The sequence below is a fragment of the Cupressus sempervirens genome, chromosome 3 (genome assembly GCF_028749045.1).
Source record: "Cupressus sempervirens isolate cs-2001-9-10 chromosome 3, ASM2874904v1, whole genome shotgun sequence".
NCBI classification, from domain to species: Eukaryota; Viridiplantae; Streptophyta; class Pinopsida; order Cupressales; family Cupressaceae; genus Cupressus; species Cupressus sempervirens.
Window position 1 is genome coordinate 707,009,750 of NC_143120.1, and position 22,097 is coordinate 707,031,846.

At 36.2% G+C, this 22,097-nt stretch overlaps 1 protein-coding gene across 4 annotated transcripts in view; it reads left to right on the forward strand.

Moving 5' to 3' along the window:
- LOC149568708 (immune-associated nucleotide-binding protein 9-like) overlaps positions 1-22,097 on the forward strand; it is a 70,017-nt gene that overhangs the window by 25,153 nt on the left and 22,767 nt on the right. For all 4 annotated transcript variants that reach the window (XM_089821596.1, XM_089821598.1, XM_089821597.1 and 1 more), the window contains exon 3: positions 3,387-3,661. In XM_089821596.1, coding sequence (XP_089677722.1) covers positions 3,387-3,661 — 275 coding nt within the window. The remainder of the gene's footprint in view (positions 1-3,386; positions 3,662-22,097) is intronic.

The following is a 22,097-nucleotide window of genomic DNA, read 5'->3' on the forward strand; positions in this document are numbered from 1 at the left end:
ATGTTCCTTTGGTGTTCCGATAAGGGGGTCTGCCTTAAAAATATTCTCTCTTTGAGGGAAATGTGTTGGAGATGCCCCCTCCTTGTTAAGGGCAGGACGGGATTCCCACCCTAGCTCCTAGTGTTGAAGGGACATCCACATTTTGGAAATCCCCATTTTGACAGGGAGGGAGGTGTAATGTATCCTTGTGGATCGATTATTTTGGTGTGTTCATGCATAGTAGTGATAATGATTGGAAGTTGGGTTAAACCATTTTTTGGCCATTATAGTGTCTAATATGACATATCCATTTTTTTTGGGTACAATTAATTGTTATTCCTTAAGTTAGTGTGCTATTTAAGTTACTAATGTTTTTTATGAGCATCATCAAAACTTCTTCACATTAGTTCTTTATTAGCCTTTAGGGTTTCCAACTAGATGTGAGCTTCACTTTCTTCCAAGTAATCTTGTCACCCTTTATGGGCTACCTATGCATGTTTTGTTATATGCTCCATTGTCTGATCTAAATTGGTTGTTTCTGTTCCCTTCCTTTGTTTGTTTGGCAGCCCTTTCAATTGTAGAAGAAAATCTTTCTTTGGTTGTTTCATTTGCCTTACTTTGTTTGATTGTTAGCCCTTTCAATTATAGAAGAAAATCTTTCTTTCAATTTTGATATTGAGAATATTGAGCTTCTTTTGCATTAATGTTGTTGATCATTCCATTTAAATAGTTTTAAATTTTTAGATTATGTAAAGTTGTTCACATTAATTTCTTTCAATAGTTGTTCTTCATTCTAGATGAGTCTCATGATTGTTGTATGCCCATTGACTATGTGTCACTTGTCTTGGTCTTTTCACTACTACTTTTGAGGTTCATATCTTTCCTTGCATTAATGATTCTTTTTGCTTTAGTTGTTCAATTTAGACCACTTTAGATATCTGGGATTTCTAGTTGGCAATCATGCTTTTTGTTTGAGTGATTGTTCCATTCCACCCTTGTACTTCATTGAGATCATTTTTTGAGCATGAACCTATCCTCTTCGTGACATTGATGCCTTTTGAGTCTATATTTCAATAACTTAATCCATCTGTATGGTGTATCATCAGTTTTTGCTTCTTTCTTGGAGCCTCATCCACCATATTTGTTGAAGACATTATAACACTTTTTGTCTTTGTATGGTTTCCATTGGCTTCAACACTGTTATCTTGTAGAGTTTTGATGTTTCCTGATGCCCAATTTTATTTGGTTTTCATCAACTTCATCGTTCTCATCTTGAAACATATTTTCCATAGCCACTCAATTTACCATTGAGGGGGGATTATATTATGTTGCTTCTCGTTGTGATCCTTATTGGATTACTGCTGTTGGGTGTTTATACTAATTGTCAATGGGTACCCAAAAAAACTACAAGCAGGAACCTGGTTTTATTGAAAAACATAAGAGTGAACCGAATGACTGAAAATGGTAGGTGCATGCTTCTTGTAAGACCCAAAATGACAAGTAGGATCTACTGTAAGTGGGTTTTTTATCAGGCCTAGTTGTTGGGACATAATAATGAGGTTTAACCTCCTCTTCATATTAACCAAGTTAATCTCAAGGTTGGATTTTGTGAAAAAATGTTTAATTTATAAGCATCACCTTTTTAAGATTAAATAGTTTTGTACACTTAACCTTGGTTTTCTAACTGTTTGAGACTTCGAGTGCGCAAAGTTCACATATAGATTTGCACACAGTCAACTCTGATAGGTGTGTGCACAACTATTCACTTGGAGCCAATGTGTGCATTATACATGTCAGATTAATCATTAGTAAGTGGGTATGGGCAATATTTTTTGGCCCTTGGGTAGGTGTGTGTGTATAATTTAAGAAATTCTTTTTTTTGTAAAGCTAATTTCATTTGATAGTATGATAAATCATCATTGATCCATATCAAATTCCAAAATGGTAGTGATAAAGATAAATCTTGAATGCCCATTGATAGTTAAATATATAATACTTATCTTTATCACTTGGCTTTAATAGTGATGATTTTAGTTGTCTAAGTTACTGATGTTGGTCTGCATCTTCAAACCTCCTCATTGTAATCCAATTTCTTATATAACTAGAGATCCTACTAATTAGTGAGTGTTTGGGAGTAGAGACTGTAATGGGTTTGAGGGCAGCAGTGATAAGCTGCACAAGGTGTTAGATGTGAGAAAATGAGAAAAGAGAGAGTGAAGAGAACAAAATGATATTTGTATTGGGAAAGATGACACTTTTAGGGTGTCTGGATGCAAAAAGAGTGTTGAAAAATGTCTTTTGTTGTAAGTATTTCGTGCTCAGTGCCTTCATGTACTCTTGGGTATGTCTGGGTATGCTTGTGTACATACTTGGAGTCTTGGAGATACCCGGATGCTAGGGTATGTGCTCGCAGTGTACAGCTGGGTGAATCTGTACCCTAAAGTACCCAATATAGCTGTGGGACACCTTAAGGGCGTACTCAGCAATGTATTTAGAAAGAGAAGTTAATAGATTATTTGTTGTATAGGATTTGTATTTTTCTGTTGAATTTGAAAGGTATTGGGAAATTTTAGGCACAAAGCAAAGTTAAATCTAGTAAGTCTTTTCAGCTATCACATCACTCATTAATTTCGGTGTCAGTAAGTGGATGCAATGACAACTGGTTATCTAATTATTAATTTATAGTCAAACAGTTAATTAATATTTAATAATATGTGATTCAGTACAAGGCATGCCCTGAATTTAGTTCATGCCCTTTGGAGGTTTTGATGCATCGTGCATGCGATGAAATTGATTATGGTAAAGAAAATTAAATGTTTTGACATCCCAAATCAAATGTCACTGCACTATTCCATGATATTTAAATATAAAATTGACTAGGTGAATCATGAAACAGTACAAGATATATTTGTAATCTTTTGTGTTGATATCACTGTTGTTCTTTACAGATAAGCATAGTTGTGAAAGCTAATTCTATTAGAAAGAGTGTTTTAGTTGGTATTTAGATATTTTAATTCACCTTTTCTTTTTATACCTTGTTATTCATCAACCGCCAATATAATTCTTTTTTCATTATGATGTAGCCTAATCACAGATTTATGCCCGTATCTATTGAACAGTATATTCTCGAAGCCAATAAGCTGATTGTTCTTCCACTGCAATGAGAAGTAGTCAATGCCTGACAAGTTGGTTGTCTTTAGTATTTAAGTTGATATTTTCTTTTTAGGTAATTTTTAATCTTGTATAATGGTTTCAAGACTTATGTTCGTCACAGATTTTTATCAAGGGCTAGTAGTGGTGCTTTAGATGCGAATTATAGTAAATTCTCTGCAAGAACCAAGTTTTTTCTTGGGCAGTATTTGCCTGATAGCTTTCAAATCAATATGTTAACATGTTCTTCATGACAGGACTATTTGATCCATCTGTTCCTCCAGATTTTCTTGGGAAAGAAATTGTCAAGTGTATTGATCTTGCAAAAGAGGGAGTGCATGGTGTTCTTTTGGTGCTTTCTGTAAGGAGTCGATTCAGTTCTGAAGAAGTAGCTGCTTTAGAGAGCTTGCAAATGTTGTTTGGGGAAAAAATTGTGAACTACATGGTTGTTGTCTTTACTGGCGGTGATGAATTGGAAGAGAACGAAGAGACATTAGATGACTACTTGGATGGTTGTCCATCTGAGCTTCAGGTTAGATTTTGTATTAACAGTTTTGCATACTTTTTTATTTTTTCACATTTACATTAGAATTGTTTGTATGAGTTTCAGGGTGAACTTGTTACCATCACATGAGATGTCTTATTATCTAAAATTGATTCCTTTCCTATTATAAAAATGAACTGATTGAATCTTTAAACTATTTTTATGTATTGTTTGATGGAAAATAACTTCTATATTTGTTTTGGGAACACAAATGGATTACAAACACTGAATTTCTATTGGTACAATGTGAATTAAAGAAACATATACTATCTTATGCAGTGAGGAGAATGCATGGAAGAAGCTTTAGGATGAAACACAGAATGTCTTGACCTTTTTGCTTTGGATGTACTTAATAATAGTCTACCATGTTACTCTCTTACTCTACAGTATTGTTGCTCATTTAGGTGAACGTTTTGTTGTTTAATGTGGAATTCAGTGGGAAAGATAATTCCCCATGGCTTATTGTTATGCATGTAAAGTATTTTAATATATTAGTATATTTGGCTGCGTGTTTAATTTTGAAAAACGCTTAGAAGAAACAATAGATTTATTTTTAGGCCTGGGACAATGCCCCATACATCATATTTTATGATGGATTGATACTCCTCCATGATGGTATCCTTCCACACTTTCTGATTTGAAGCCTCTTCAACACTAGAAGGTTCAGTTGCTATAATTTGAGTTATCAAAGCTACATAACCTACAAACTTGTGAGCCCTCTTACTCTCTTTAAAGTGCCACGAGGAGCTGCATATTTTTCAACCTCTTCCAGAGATTGCTTGGTCCACAAGGGTCTTTTCTTATTAGCTGAACTGTTACTAGGACCTGTAAAAGTATCTATAGGATCAATGATTCAATAGAATCAACAGGATCATTAGAGTCTTCTAATTTTGTATTCTCCTTCTGATTCTCCGAATGTGAATCTGGATCAGCCATATCTATGTCTTGAGGATGCTCAAAATCCTCTCTATCAGACTCGATGTTACTCTTTGGATTTCTTACAAGCAACATCTTCATCAAAAGAAACATTCCTGCTGATTTCAATTTGCGTTTGATCCGGAATGTAGATTTTGTATGCTATTGAAGATTCACTATGACCAATAAATATGCCTTGCTTTCATGAAGGTTCTAACTTTGTTCTTCTCTCTTTTGAAACATGAATATAAACAGGGCATCCAGAAATGTTGAAATAATCAATATCTGGTTTGTTAACTGTAAAAGCTGATTTAGAGTGTCTACAAAATTACAAACTGATGATGACAATTCTGAATGTATACTGCTGACTTGCAAGCTTCAGCCAATAAAAAGTGTTTGAAGGCTTTGATCACGAATCATAGCCTTTGCTGCTTCAATAATTGTCTTGTCCTTTCTTTCAACTACACCATTTTGTTGAGGATTATAAGGGACACAAAACTGCCTCTTAATCTGCCATTATGAGACCTTTGAATCTTAATCTTCTTATTAATAATTTTTTGACAACTTCTTTGAATTCTTTAAATGGGACAACACTCATCAGATTTTTTAGATTGAAGAAAATATATACAACACTTCGGAGAAAAGTCTTCAATGAAGGTAACATAAAACCACAAATCACTTAGGAAAGCAACTGACATAGGGCCACATAAATCAGAATGAATAAACTCTAGGATTTCCTTTGCTCTACTTTCACTACTATGAAAAGTACTTTTAATGTTCTTAGCTAGAGCGCATCCCTTGCAAAGACCTTCACCCTTGCAAAGACCTTTATGGTTTTGGTTCAACTTTGGAAGACTAACTACAACCTTCTCCATAGAAGACAAAGTTCTGAAATTTAGATGTCCGAATCTTTTGTGCCACAGCTCACTTGAACTTGAAGAATCATGAGCTAATGCTTGAATAGGACATGCTGAAAGTTTGTAAAGATTGTCATGATGAACACCAATCTCATGAGCTGATTGAATGTTCATGTTGTTCTTCCATGCAAGAGCTTTTCCATCAGCATGATAGCCCTTGTCTTTTAGCACTGAAATAGAAATCAGATTCCTCTTGGTGCTAGGAACAAGAAGAACATCACTTAAGTGAAGAGGAATTCTGGAACCCGACAGGAAGTGGAACCGGCACCTTTCATGGAGTAACTTTCATCATCACGGATAATAACTTGAAGATGATAATTTTTTCCTTTCAAGTTGAAGTGGTTTTCTCGGTAACCAGTAATATGATGAGCTACTCCATTATCAGTCAACCATGTATCACTGTTCGTAGGAACATTGCTAGAGTGTAGAAATAAATAAGAATTCTTCAGAATTTTCACTTGACTCTCTCTGAGTAGAAGAGTTCTCAATATTTGCAGCAGCTGCTTGAGGCTTTGGTCTTGAGGTCCAATCTCTAGCAAAGTGTCCAAATTTGTCACATATGAAGCATTGGATTCTAGAAAGCTCTCTCTTCTTTTCCTTGGAGTCAGAAGCTGACTCAGAGATTTTTATCTCTGAATTTTTTGAAATTTCCTTTCTTCCCTTTCCCCTTTGAAGCGCGGGCAGCAAGTGGAGGATCATCTTCATGATGATTTTTACATCCATTACCTCTAGCTTCTAGTCTACTTTCTCCCTAAATGCATCAACTCTTAACGTGTCAAATTTAGGAAGACCATCTCTCCCACTGACACCTTCAATGAAGGATTCCCAAGAGTGGGAAGTCCATTCATGACAAGCATGACCAAATCCTTATCTGCAAAAGATTCTCCAATTGCACTAAGCTAATCCTTTAAGTCTGTAGTTTTAAGGAAGTAAGAGATAACTGACTCTCCTCTAGCTATTTTGACATGCAGAAGTTGACGTCTCAGGGCTAGAGTTCTATTGGTGTTATTGAATTCATATGGGTCCTTCACAGTTTGAAACATCACTTTGGCTGAACTCAACTTTGAAATTATGGGTACCAAATGATCCTCTTTATTGAAGCAATTTTTATCTTCTTAGCCATGATCTTGTTCTTTTTCCATTGAACTTGCTGAAAGTTTTCAGAGGGTTCATCTGAATCAGAATTCACATAGTTAAGAAGGTCATTCTCTTCAAGTACACTCGGAATTTAAACTTCCATTAAGAGAAGTCTGAAGAACTGTCCAATCTATCTTCAACTTTCAAACCGTTCACCATGTTGATAGCTTCAAGCAACCAATTAAAAGTAGAGGAAATAGAAAATGTATAACAATATTTGTGGTTCTGGATTGTTTCCTTAGACCCACTCTAATACCAGGTTAAATTTATGAGCCAAAAATATAAGATTGCAACAACTGAAAAATCTAAAATTCAGAAAAACAAATAGCACTGAGGATTTATCCTGGGAAAAACCCTCCTCTTTGAGCGAAACACCCAGCCCACAAAAACTGATGATGCCTATTATTCAGATTCATTGCTAATTACAAAATTACTCCTTAAGATGTCTCAACATGACAGTCAATAAGCTTGAGACTTAACTTCAACCAAATGAATCACTGTGACTGCTTAATGATCACACAAAGATTAGGAGCAAAAATGATCAACAGAGAAAAGTGTATTAACCTGATACACAGGCATGATATATCTGCAAGAACTGATGTATATCAGTTTAACTACAAAGACATTGCAACTTATCGAGGACAGAAGAATTGAGAACACAAAGCTATATCTGCAGAGCTTTGTGAAAATCACACATACTTGGGGAAGAATATATCTGCTACAATGGAAAGTTGATACAATGGAGTAGGAGACTTCTGCTCATGTCAGTACTTGACGGTTACAAAATTCATTGCCACGCATGATAATATAACTCAAACCTAATAATAATTAATTCACCACCACAAAATCAGCAACTATAAAGAGTGTTGTTAAAGATCAATATAGGAATGGAGGTCTCTATGGAAACTCTTGACAACGAGAAGAAGGACAATGCAGATACACACAGGATGCCAAATGTCCATTATGCCACATATACAGATGATTGCAAATGTGCGATGCCTAACAGAAATAAACAAAAGCATTCAAGACTGATATAATATGAAGCTCTCCAAGACTGCGGACACGATAGGAGTAGAAGAGACATTGAACAGCAGCATTATAACGAGTTCAATGAGTAGTAACAAGAGGCATTGCTTGATGCAAGGTAAACTTTAAGAAGCCTCCCTCCACAAAAAGATATAAATTATTGGCGAATCTTTTATTATTTTGAAAAACCAAATTATTTTTATTGGTGAATCTCTCAATTTTTATATTTTAAATATTATTTACATTGGCAATTATTTTGGAATCATAATTTTTGAGTAGAAAATATTGGCGAATCTCAATAATAATAGGAAGTTTGCTAATTGTCATGGAATATTACAAATCAAAATTGACCATGTTTTATCTCATAGAAATTATGAGGATAATTGCATTATATTTTAAATCAATAGTGAAAACTAAATATTGGTAATATATCCCTAAAGTAACTAATAATTATAATAATTATTGGTGAATTAATATTAATTTCTTCGATAATATATAATGTTTAGTGAATCAAATCTAATCATGTATTGAATATTATGGCGAATCTTTGATTTTAATTTTTTTAATGGAATAAATTATTGAGCAATTTTAAATATTTTAGAACTAAATTTAATAAAAATATGGTGATTTAGGTTGCATTAAATCTTAAATTATTAGCTAAATTACTAGAATATATTTTCTAAAATTCACAAAAATATGAATATTCACCACTAAAAAACACCCTAGCTGGATGCCTTATCAAGCAATCAACAGGTACCAAAGAATGCAGAGATGAACATCACAGGTAACAGATCTATCTCATAGCTACTATATTTAATACTAAGTACCATAAGAAATGTTTGGGAATATTGTTTTTGGCAACACTTCCAGTGTTAGTGATAATTTAGTCTGACTTATTAAGAACCAGATTGTGGCTCCTCCTCACAGCTACTTGGCCAAGAAAAGGGAGAATCATGCTATACTAATCTTTCAGGATTTGGCTGTCAATTGAATAGATAGGGTCTAAAGGTCTTTGCTCTGTAGTCTTATTATTACTTTAATGTTGTTTCTATGCCTAAATGAGACAAAAGTATTCGATAAGCCAATTATATAGCTGAGTTGCTGGTCCTTGGAAAAGGTACACACTTCCCTTTGGAATTACCAATCCATAATAATATCATAGAGAAGGATTCTAAAATTATATTTGGTTGACTTAAGAGGCAACAATCCACTAAAGAAATGCTCAACCTGGCACATGCATGATTTCTTTGCAAAATCTATCAGTTGGTTTGTCCTCTAAGGAACAATAGCAGGACACCAAGGAAGGTCTACAAATTTGGTTTTTTCCCTTAGGAACAATAACAGGACAACTAGAAGGTCTACAAATTGTGTGGGAATTGTCTTGAAAATATTGCTACTACTTTGCTCACTCATGATATGAGCACTAAATTCTTTTGCAGAAAGACGATCTCCCTTCTGAGGTGTGGTATTCTCTAGAATCTGATGTGGCTTACGCTGAACCCTCAACACTGTTTGGTATTTGAACTATACTTGGTAAAACCCACTGCATCTCTGCTAATTCATGTTGACACAATGGAAAATGGCAGCCCAATCATATTTATTCCTTATGGATGCTGCCATCACCTCACAATCTCTTTGTGGCAAGTTAATGCAAATTTTCCTTTGCACTATCTATTCTATTCTGTTGCTCTTGGATTTGACTTTGGCAGGAACACAGTTTTCCTAGGTCCAGATGGGGTCCACCTCACCTTATTGCGCCTTGCTGCTAATTACAAAGGGTTCTCATTCTGAAATCACATGCGAATGTTCTATTCTTTCCAAGCATGTGCACTTATTAAGGATAAACTTGTGTAATGTACACTACAAATTTTGTGCGGACCTAAGACTTTTGGTACTAAAAATATCACAAACCCAATAAACTCATGTGTGAGTGCTAACTGATAGGTGCACAAGGTGAACCATATGTATGTATTAAATTGCTTTTGTTTATGGACTTGTGTATAATGGCATTGTATCTTTTAGCACCTTGTAATATGCATTTAAAGATTGTATCAAAAATGACATGCAATCTAGATAGAGTTCACTTGGATTTCCTATTTAGAGATTCTAAAAACTTGTTGCAACTTTCAACATTTAATCTTAATTGTCTTCCTTTTGATGCGATTAGAGATAAGTGGCAGCCAGTTAAGAAGGGTTTCAATGATATTTGAGTTTTTAAGTGTAAAATGAAGGGTATTTCTTTTGAACCTGGCAATTACTATAATCTTCTATTCCCCCCATCAATTGTATCTCCAATTACTGAGATACTTAAGAGATTTGATGCTATCATGTGGAGTGATCACATCAAGAAACAAATGAATTAGAAGCCGCCTAAGGATAGTTGACAGACCATAAGTAGAGACATGACATGCTGCATCTGCAAATGTGTGGGCACCAGTCATAATCTCTACTTATGTACAAGAATGAAAGCTAGAATTCTACATGCATGCCAACATCCCCATAAGGAGAATCCAATCAGTGATCTTTATAGTGCAGTTGCAATCGTTCTGTTTGAAGAGTGGATAATAAAAGATGTCTCTATTTGGTTGAATGCCGAGAAGAGCAACAAGGTAGCCACAGATCAACCTGTTTTAGCTCCTATGAAAGGTACAAGTAGTTACACATAAGCCTTGATTCATGTTCTATCTTGACATATTTCTAAATTTGTAACTTGTACAAGGATTCATTATATGGCCGAGCTAATCCCCAGACACAGAAATTCTCCTTGTTCTTCTTGCATTCTTCACAATGTGGTAAATGGACACAAATCTTCCAACCTACCTCACTCCATTACAATACTCAGTTTTTGCTCCCCGAGAAACCATGCACTCGTGCAGAAGGATACATCACTATGCATGCCTCTGGTTGCAATCAAGATCAGGGAAAACAATCTCTACACTTCCCAAATCCAAGGGTTCATTTCTTCATAGTGGACGGAAAAATATTAGTGATTCTTTTGCTGGAGTCCTAAGTGTTGAGATGGTGAATCCCAACGGTTGCCTTGGGTTTTCCCTCCAATTATCTTGACTCTTCAGCTGATTGTTTTATGCTATATATATGCTATTGTATCTATTGTAAACTCATCTTTTATCTATAATATAATTCCTCTGCTCTTAGTGTGGACGTAGCCACAAATTGGGAACCACGATAAATTTGTTCGTTTATTGTTTTCTACTTTGTCGTGCTGTTTTGTATTTGCATTATGCACTTTCAGCACACTTCACAATTGGTATCAGAGCCTGGCGTGATTGCTGAAATTGACTTTGGTGGTTGAAATTCCGGAATCATGGAAGATTTGAGAGTGCATAAATTTTCTGGGCAGAACTTCAGCCTGTGGAAAGTACAGATGCATTTGTTGCTGGTTAAGAAAGACTTGTCACTTGCAGTTGGAGGAAAAACTAAGAAACCAGCTGCAATGCCAAATGAAGATTGGGAAAAGATTGATGAGAAGTCGATGGCATCAATCTTTCTTTCACTATCTCAAAATGTTTTGTTCAATGTGTCAAACGAAAAGACAACAAAGGAAGTTTGGGAGAAACTTCAAAGCATGTATGAGAAGGCATCGGCTGCGAATAATTTTATTATTATGAAGAAGCTCTACAAGTTGAAAAAGAAGGAAGGGACTGCGAGGTCAAATCACATAAATGAGTTGAACACCTTATTATGCCAAGTAACCTTGGTTGGCATGACTCAAGATGACGAAACCAAGACTATCATCTTGTTATGTTCCTTACCTGACAGCTGTGATGGTGTAGTTACAGCACTTAGTACTTAAGTTCTGGTAAAAGCAAATTGGTCTATGATGAAGTAGTCGCCACTCTACTTAGCAAGGATATGAGAAGAAGTAGCAAAGAGTCTTCATCCAGTGATGCTGTAATGATGGTTAGCATAGAAAATAGAGGAAGTCATCATAAATGCAGAAATAATAACAGCCGTAGATCACAATCAGCTAGAAGATTGCAGTCCTGGGGTAGACAAGGCGGTTGTTGGTTTTATGGAAAGGCTGGAGGACTATCAAAAATATAAGAAGCCATAACAAAAGGTTTTGGACAACGAAGCAAACAACATTCATTATAAGGATGATGGTATTTTGGTTCTTGCAACAAGTGACATAACCTCAAGTTTGTGGGTAATTGATTCCGGGGCCTCTTTTTTATGCTTCTTGCACGGAAGCCCTAACAAATAATCAAGAAGGTAAGTTTGGGAATGTATATTTGGGTGATAACAATGCTTGTGAAATTATTGGGAAGGGTGATATTCTATTATCATTAGAAGGAGGTGTTCAATGGTTGCTTAAAGATGTTAGGCATGTTCCCAATTTAAAAAGGAATCTGATTTCCGTCAGTTAGTTATACACCCAAGGTTTTCTTACAACTCTTACCGATACATGGAAAGTCACCAAAGGTTCCATGGTTATTGCAAAAGGAGATAAAGTTGGCAGCCTATATATTGCAGAGACTAATGATGAGTTGGGAGCTGCCATGATTGTTGTGGGCGGCGATGTGGCACTTTGGCATCGAAGATTAGGCCACATGAGCAAAAGGGCCTAGAGGTTATGCTTAATCGAGATCAACTTCTAGGTCTCCAATCAACAGATTTGGAATTTTGCGAACATTTTCTTCATGGGAAACAAAAACGGGTCAGCTCTTTGAAGAATGGTCATGACAAGAAGACAACATCGTTGGAGTTAGTGCAGTCCGATGTCTTTGGTCCTACGCAGGTAACCTTTTATGGAGGAGCAAACTATTTTGTTTCTTTCCTTGATGATTGTACTAGGAAAGTTTGTATTTATATGATTTCTAGAAATCTGAAGTTTTCTCAAATTTTAAAGTTTTGAAATCTCCTGTTCAAATTAAGAGTGGTCACAAAATCAAATGTTTAAAAATGGATAATGGAGGTGAATTTTGTTCGTTGGAGTTTGATAACTTTTGTGTAGATCATGGTATTTGACAGGTGAACTTTGTTCCATTCACCCCTCAAGAAAACGTGGTAGTGGAAAGGCTCAATTGGACCATTCTTGAGAAAGCTCAGTGCATGCTTTCTAATGTTGGTTTAGGCAAAGAATTTTGGGGTGGGAGCTTGTAATACAATGGTGTATTTGATTAATTGAAGTCCTTCTTGTTTAGACTTTGAAATTCCGAAAGAGGAATGACTCAGAAGAAGAATTTCCTACTCTCATCTTTGAGTTTTTGGTTGTCAAGCCTTTGTTCATGCTCCTAAGGAGAAGAGGAGCAAGTTGGATTCAAAATCTCAGAAGTGTATCTTTATTGGCTATGGTGAAGACCAGTTTGGTTTTTGATTATGGGATCCGACTACAAAGAAGATTGTGAGAAGTCAGGGTGTGGTCTTTAATGAGCAGGCATTTCCAAACTTTCAAATTCAGGGAAAAGGTAAAGAATATGCACCTTTTTCGATATTTTAAAATACTCAAAGTAATGGTAACATACAAACATTTCATCCTATAAATCATCCTTCTCCTACATCAGTATTAGGTTCTGCTCCTGCCTTCTCTTCATCTAGAGAATCTACACACTCTAATGATACTAATACTCAAGACAGACATGACAGTGACAGTAGCCCCCTATTTGATCAATCAAATTCAAGATCATTAATGAATTAGAGGATAGAATGAAGTTGTGAAAATAAACAATACCAATCCGCGGACTTGGAAGCAGTCCAGGAGTACACACTGTCTTCCTTTTTAAATAAAAACAAGGCATACACCAATACAGGCAGGTATTGTCTGTTAATAATAACAAATCCATTATACATGGGTGAGGTGGACTCCTCAGAGGAGCCTCACCTGGGGTCATCTTACGCTGACCACTCTCCACTACCAAACACACCCTTGTGCAGGTCAACAAAGCGAATGGGTGGAGAGTTCATTTCACAATTGACAGTTAATATCCGTGTTGGATCCCATTCAGCAGATACTCCTATGCCAAGCAAAGGTGTTGAAAACAACCCTCTCATGCCCGCGCTGCTATCTCTAGCGAATTGGAGGCAAGTCATGGTAGTGAACATGAGTTTGGGAGCATTGGGGATCAATTTCCTGACATATACGTTTTTCAGTCTCACACTCACGATGTAGACTATGCAGAGTAGGGTATGTGGCCGCTCAAAGGGTTGGGGGTCCCAATTTTAAACATGTTGGAGTCCATGATACCTCATAATACAAGATTTCTCCATGCTCAGTCAACGGAAACACCGTGGGAAACAAGGTGTCAGTAGAGACTTGACGCCATTGAAAATTCTCCCTTTGCTACTCGAGTAGCTGGTGAATGGCATCCAATAGAGCACTCCAAAACATGGCTTGTTGTCAATCACTTGAATCCAATAATAATTATTAGGTGTCACAAGACAATCCACAGTTTTATAGAATGGTGAACGATCAAAACAGGGACAATCCACTCTCAGGAATGAGCAACCTGTACTAGATATTCATAATTTTGTAACGTCTGGCAAGTAGTGTTTAAACAGAGACAACACACATAATAGTTTGAGTGCTTATGAATTACTGACAAATAATTTTGAGTAGGAGGCAAATATTCAAGAATTAAGGCAATCTACAAGGCAAAGAAGGATGCCTACCAAATGTTTAGATCATGAATTACTTTATTATGAGGAGGCAGGGCCTGAGTTTTTACTCTCTGATCAGATTGGACCTGTTAATTTTAAAGATGCTTGCAGAAGTGTTGATAAGAATCAGTGGATGATTGCAATGGAGGAAGAGATGACTTCTGTCAAAACTAAAAAAACTTGGGATTTAGTGCTCGCTTCCACTCAATCACAAAGTTCTTAAAAATCATTGGGTGAAAAAGCTAAAAGAGGAAGATGGAGGCAGGAAGAGATATTGTGCTTGTTTGGTTGTCAACGGATATGCTCAGCAAAAGGGATTAGACTTTGATGAGATTTTCTCACCAGTTGTGCGATTGACTACAATCCGGGCAGTATTGGGATTAGTAGCCATTTGGGATCTTGAATTAGAATAGCTTGATGTCAAGATGACCTTTCTACATGGTGGCATCAATGAAGAATTATATATGCAACAGACTAAAGGCTTTGTTCAAAAGGGAAAGGAACACCTCTATTGTCGACTGAAGTGTAGCTTGTATGGGCTTAAGCAAACCCCAAGATAGTGGTACATGAAATTTGATCATTTCATGGCTGAACATAACTTCACTCGATGTGCATCAGACTCCTGTGTCTGCTACAAAAGGCTTCCCAATGGTGAGTTTGTTATAATAAAGATTCTAGATTTTGGGAGTTTATTAGAAAATCCAGACTTAGCCAAATTTCAGGATTCAACATGTTTTGAGCAGTGTTACCTCCCATGACCTTTCTTGACATTCTAGGGTGAAGTTGAAGCTGGAAAAAGGATCTTTAAAAGGTTCATACTCATTTCATCACAAATTACTTGGTTTCAATTCTAGACTTTGTCAAATCTGAGGATTCAGCATGCCTTCAGCAATGTTACCTCCCATAACGTTTCTTGAATCTATAAGGTGAAATTGAAGATGGATCAAGGATGACTCATTTCATCACAAATCTCTTGGTTTCAATTTCTTATTGTTGAATAGCTTAGCCCGACTCTTGTCCATATCCTTGATAAATTTGATTTCACAGTAGGCCAAAATTGCTTGAACTATCTTTCAGACCTTGAGACTTGAAAATTCCTACCACTTAAGACCACCTTAAAGCACCCAAGATCTGCTACTACTGCTGCTAAAGAAAAAAAGGGGGTCTCCATATTAAATGGGGTTATGGTGGAAAAACCTCACGACAAGGCTAAAATCAAAAGGTAAAATTTATAATTTAGAAGAATTCTGATTAATCTTTCATCAACGTTAAATTTTCCCTAGAAGAGTGCCACATTGAAGGACTCAAATGTCAAGTGTTTCATGGGACATGTTCTCTTGGGTTCGGGCCAGGTTTATCCCAGACCTGGACGTAGAGAGGAACTTGGACCCGTCTGGCCCTCAGGGCATGATTCTGGTATCTCAGCTGAAGTTCTTAGATTTGTAGTCTTCTTGCAAGCTTGCAGATCAAGGAAAAACATAGGGCACAGGAAACACACAAACAGTAAGGTTTTTTTAGTGAACAACAGGCATGTTAACTATATGGTGGACCCACTTAGAATTTCTTGGATTGGATGGGTAAACAAGAGTCAAGACACCTGTAATAAGGTATGCCTTAGGGAAAAGTGGCAATGTTAAATTGATATCTAGCAGTTTCAAGACAAGTCAAAATGAAGTCTTTTTGGGGAATGGTGCAACTAGTAAAGATGATAGCTATATTACAATTTTGGCCGTGTTGTCAGCAAAGAGGAGACATGACATATTTTGTTAGGAAAAAGAGCAGGTGAAATCCATTTTGCTGCCTAATTACAATCCTGCTGCTCTAATTACAATCCTGCTGCTCATTGAAAGTTGTTTTGAATGACTTAAAGCTCTGCAGTTACAATCAATGACCATTATAGAAGACATGTAATCACTAGCTTTTGGCCTGGACCGCAAGGTACATCTTGCTAAGTAACAACAAGTGCATGTTACTTGTGTTTACAATAAATTACTATTATACAAGACATGTAATCACTACCTTTTGGCCTGGCCCTCAAGCTACATCTTGCTAAGTAAGAGCAAGTGCATGTTACTTGTGTTTCTAATAGCGCCATTGGCAATACTATGCAAGTTATTATTAAAAAAATTGTTAAATTTTGAACCAGCAATATAAACAAATTACACTGAATCATAAAGTGTTTTTATCTTGGGAATCTCTCTGAGGGAAACATCGCAACCCCCAAAAAATAGCTCTCTTTATTAATTTGAATAAAAACAGTACAAGGTTTCTGAATATGAAGAATCCTTCCACACAGAAAGTTTAAAACTTCATGACTTAAACAAAGTCGGAACAAAGACATAACTTTAATCAGCTGTTCGAACATGCACTCCCTAGACGGAGTTCAACTTTTACAGAATATAATAATAATGAGAACTATTGCCTTTCAGATACTCAAGAAAGATGCATAAATCTTGCTACACTTGGCATAACATACCGATTGTAAAAACCAGCTATAATGAACTGGAAGCAGTTTGATCTTCTGAATAGATACTACATAAAACATGAGATGATGATTGCCATGACTCCAGCCTTGTATATTCAAAATGAAATATGTCCTGCGATACTGTCCAAAAATGAAGAATCGCATATGCCAGAAAGATGAAAGGTGAAAAACATCCATTGTCATTATTCCTGTGAATGAATTAGCCACATGAAACTCTTCAATAAAAACTGAAAGAAGTGGAAGTCCAATAGACTAAGTAGTTACCCGACAAGATGAGGCTCACTGCATTTGACGAACACGCCGGATACAAACTGGCGTTCGAGCTAGAAAAATGAGACAAATAAAGACACCAATAATACACACATGCTGGAGAAAGGCATTGACGACACCAATATAATATGCACATGCTGGAAGAATACCGCCACCAAAATAAGACATACATGTTGGAGATAAACATTGACATGGAGAATAAAATACAATGGCTCCAATTGGAATACTCTTGATCCAAAGCACATCTGAAGACAAATATAAATATTGAACATAACACTTTGAGAAGGAGAGAGCACAGCTAGCAGCCAAGTAGGTCTGAAGCATTAAGATAACACTTTGAGCATCAAACAATGAAACAATTGTGAAGTTGTGAAGCAAAAAGCTAAGAACAATGAAGATTGACCAGAAGATCTTTCTTGATGCTATATAAACTTCAACACTCTCTTTTAGCAAGAGAGAGATCTTCAAAATATCTTCTCATGACAAGAGCATGAAACTGCAACCAATAAAATTGTTAATGCAATATTTATCATAGGATTATTTCTATCACATTATAACAATGAGCAATTGATATCTCAACATAACAATATCAAACCATGGCAATGCTATCACAATAACTATTGTTATCTCATCATAACAATACCAACACATAGCCCTTGAAATCACAATAACTATTGTCATCTCGACAAAACAATTTCAAAACATATTTCACTATAGCTACTCCTAGAGGGTGAAAACAAGTAATATAAATTCACCATATTTCCATCATGCGTACTTGCAGAGGATGGGTTTCACCATGCTTACTCGTAGAGGGTGGGAAATGAGAACTTTCTCCTCAATCTTCTCCCAGAGAAGACTATGCTACCACCATGCCTACTTGCAGAGGGTGAATCCACCATGCCTATTCGGAGTGGGTGGAATGCCTTCATCATGCCTAATCGGAGAGGACAAAACAAGGAGTCTCATTTTGAATTTCCATCATAGTGAAGTACTCACCATAAAATAGTTATTGAAGCCGAGACTTTCTCAACAAGCATATCTTTCTCCACTGTGCCAAGCTTCCTCCAAAAGTAGTTAAACTTAATCCTAGGAAGAGGCCTTGTGAGAATATCAACAACCCTTTCTTTAGTAGAAACATACTTGAGTTCAATAGCTTTCCTTTGAACCATATCTTTGAGATAATGATATTTAATTTCCACATGTTTGGATCTGTCATGGAAAACAGGATCAACAGAAAGCATTACACAACTTTGATAATCACATAATCATTGTAGGTTTAGGTATTTGACCAAAAAGGCCAACAAGTAATTTGCAAAACCACAGTTTCTTTTGCAGCCATACATGTTGCAACATACTCTGCTTCACCAGTGCTTTGAGCTGAACAATTTTGTTTCTTGCTGAAATCATGGCTGAACCTAGACTGAAACAATAACCTGCACACCCTGCCCAATTTGAATCAGAGAAACATGTTAATGTTAGTTCAACTTTAGATGCAAAAAAAAAACATATCCTAGAGTACCACAAACATATCTTAGAATATGCTTGGCTGCAACTAAATGTAAATGCTTTGGTTCACACATAAATTGACTTAAGGTATTAACATCATAACAGATATCAGACCTTGTGTTAAATAAATACATAACTGAACCAATGAGCTATCTATACATGGTAGGATCAACCAAATGTGAACCGGCAACATCTTCATTAAGTTTCTTCAGATTTGCATCCATTGGAGTGACCATGAATTTACAATCCAACATACCAAACCTTTTCAGTATATCTATGACATATTCACCTTGACTAAGAGGATTGCCATACCTTAAGACCAAGGAAATAATGTAGGAGACCAAGATCTTTCATTTCAAATTCTGAAGTAAGATTCTTCTTACACTTGCAATCAGACCATCATCACCATCATCACCAGTAAGAAATAAATCATCCACATAGAGCACAAGAATCAACAAATTGTTATCATTCATTTGAAAATATAAATTTGGACCAGCATCATTCTTTTCAAATCCCAAGCTAAGACGATAGTTGTGAATCCTTTCATACCATGGATGAGGGGCTTGCTTAAGACCATATAAAGCCATTTTCAGCTTGCAAACATGAGAATCTTTGTCATGAATAATGAACCCTTTTGGCTGTTCAATAAAGACTTCCTCTTCAATTACAGTTTTAAAATCCATTTGATGGAGTTTCCAGCCCTTAACTGCTGCAATACTTATTATAGTTCTAATAGAAAAATAGCAAGCTGTGGGAGCAAAAGTTTCCTCCTTATCTATGCCCTCCTTTTGGGAGAAGCCCCTACCAACAAATGTGGCCTTATATTTTTCCATACTACCATCAACAACATGCTTAATTTTAAATAACGATTTGGAAGAAACCACAGATTTACCTTTGGGTTTTGAAACAATATCCCAAACATCATTTTTAAGAATTGATTGATATTCTGCCATCTTTTCATACTTGCAAATTAGAGACTTCTTCAACACTAGAGGGTTGTGAAGCAATTATGTGATTCATTGGAGCAACATAACCAGCAAACTTTTCGGGCCTCTTACTTTCTCTAAAGGTCCCACGGGGAACTGCATAGGACTCACTTTCTTCCATGAGGTTCCTAGCCCATAGGGGATGTTTCTTGCTTGCTGAAGAAGAACTAGAACTTGTAGAAATATCAATAGGGCCAGAAGGACTAGCATAAAGATCTAAATCAACAAACTCCCCCTGAATCGCTAAAGGAGGATCTCAATTTGGCATGATACAGTCTTGGAAGGTTTCAACATCTTCTTCTATATTTTCAGAACTTGAGTCTTTGGATAATTTACATGCTTTAGATTTATCAAAAGTAACATATCTGCTAATTTCAATCACTTTTTGACTTGGAATACAGACTCTATATGCCTTAGAGGAGTCACTATAACCAACATAGATACCTTTCTTTCCTGAAAGATCCAGTTTTAGACTTTTCTCCTTAGGGAAATGAATATAAACAGGACATCCAAAGATTCTAAAAGAACTAATATCTGGATTAATATTCGAGAAGGCCTCTTCTGTAGTCAAGTTGCCAAAAATTTGACGAGGACAACAATTCTGAATGTGAACTGTTGTTCTGCAAGCTTCAGTCCATAAGAAAATATGAAGACTTTGGTCATGAATCATTGCCTTAGGTGCTTCAACAACAGTTCTATTCTTCCTTTCAGCCACACCATTCTATTGAGGATTATAAGGAACACAAAACTCCCTCTTAATCCCAACCTCATATTCTCCACCATTGTCTAATCTTAAGGTCTTAATGCTTTTGTTAGAGAAACTATCAACCAATGCCTTAACTTCTTTGAACCGAGACAACACTTCATCTGATTCTTTATACTTAATGAAGTAGATCCAATACTTATGAGAATAATCATCATGAAATGTAATACCAGAAACCGCTAAGAGAAGCAACAGACATAGGACCACATAAATTTGAATGAATGATTTCTAAAATTTCTTTAGATCTAGATTCACGAAAAAGTACTCTTGATATTCTTACCTAAAGCACATCCCTTGCAAACTTCTTCATGCTCTTGGTTAAGCCATGATTCATGGGAATCAAATGAATTTAGAGTAAGAATTTGAAGAGGGCGAGCTGAAAGTTGATAAAGGCTATCATGACGGGTCCCAATTTCACTAGCTGATTTAAAATCACAATTCTTTTTCCAAGCCAAAACTTTGCCACCAGTACAGGCCACACAATATCCCTTATCCTCTAAAGCTGAAATGGAAATCAAATTTCTTTTTATACCCGAAACATAAAGTATATCACTTAGATGGAGAGGAATATCGGAGTTCAATTTAAATAAGTAGAGCCAACACCTTTAAGAGGATAGCTAGCATTGTCACCAATAATGACATGCAGATGATTGTCTTTTTCTTTCAAATCTGATAAGTGTTCTTTAAAACCAGTGATGTGACGGGAGGTTCCGCTATCAATCAACCATGTATCACTAGTGGAGGGTATATTGCTGAAAAAAGCAGAAAAAAAAGAAGAAAACCTTTAGAATTATTGCAAGATTCCTTTTTCAAAGAGGAGCTTTCTACATCTGCAACAACAACTCCATGAGAAGGTTTTGGTTTCACATGACAATCTCTTGCATAGTGACCAAACTTGTCACATCTGAAGCACTGAATGTTGGATAGATTTCTTTTCTTTTTCTTGAAATCAGGGGAAGTATCAAAGCTTTTCTCTCTGAATCTTTTAAAATTACCGCTCGTTCCTTTTCCCTTGAAAGTATGAGCAGCAAGAATGCGATAATCTTCAGAGAAAGATTTTTGACTAATGTCTCTGGCTTCCAGCCTGGATTCTTCTTGAATTCAATCTTCCCTTAAGTGATCAAACTTAGGAAGTTCACCTCTACCACTGATGCCTTGAATAAATGACTCCCAAGATCGAGAAGTCCATTCGTAGCAATCATGACCAGATCTTTATCACCAAAAGACTCACTTATGGCAGTGAGTTGAACTTTTAGTTCTATAATCTTCATGAAATAAGAGATCGCATATTCTCCTCTAGACATCTTAATATGCAACAATTTACTTCTTGAGGCCAGAGCTTGACCAGTGTTGTTGATCTCATATAACTCCTTCAAGGTGTCAAACATTTCTTTAGCTGATTCCAATTTAGAGATAACTAGAATCAAATGGCCCTTAATGGAATCTACCATAATCCTCCTGGCCATAACTTTGTTTTTCTTCCACTGAGCTTTAATAGCCTCATCAGATGGCTCTGAAACAACAGAGTTAACATTCTCCAATAAATCATTTTCTTCAAGAGCAACTAGAATTCTGGGTTTCAAAGAAGAGAAGTTTGAGGATCCTTCCAACCTATCCTCGACTTTAAGACCGTTCACCATCTTTATATTCTAAGAGGATCAAGGAGATATCTGAAAAGAAATTGGTTCAAAATCAGAACTGCAACAACCTGGCTCTGATACCATGTTAAATTTGAACCAGCAATATAAACAATATTACACCGAGTCACAAAGTGTTTTTATCCTGGAAAAAACCCGGCCCT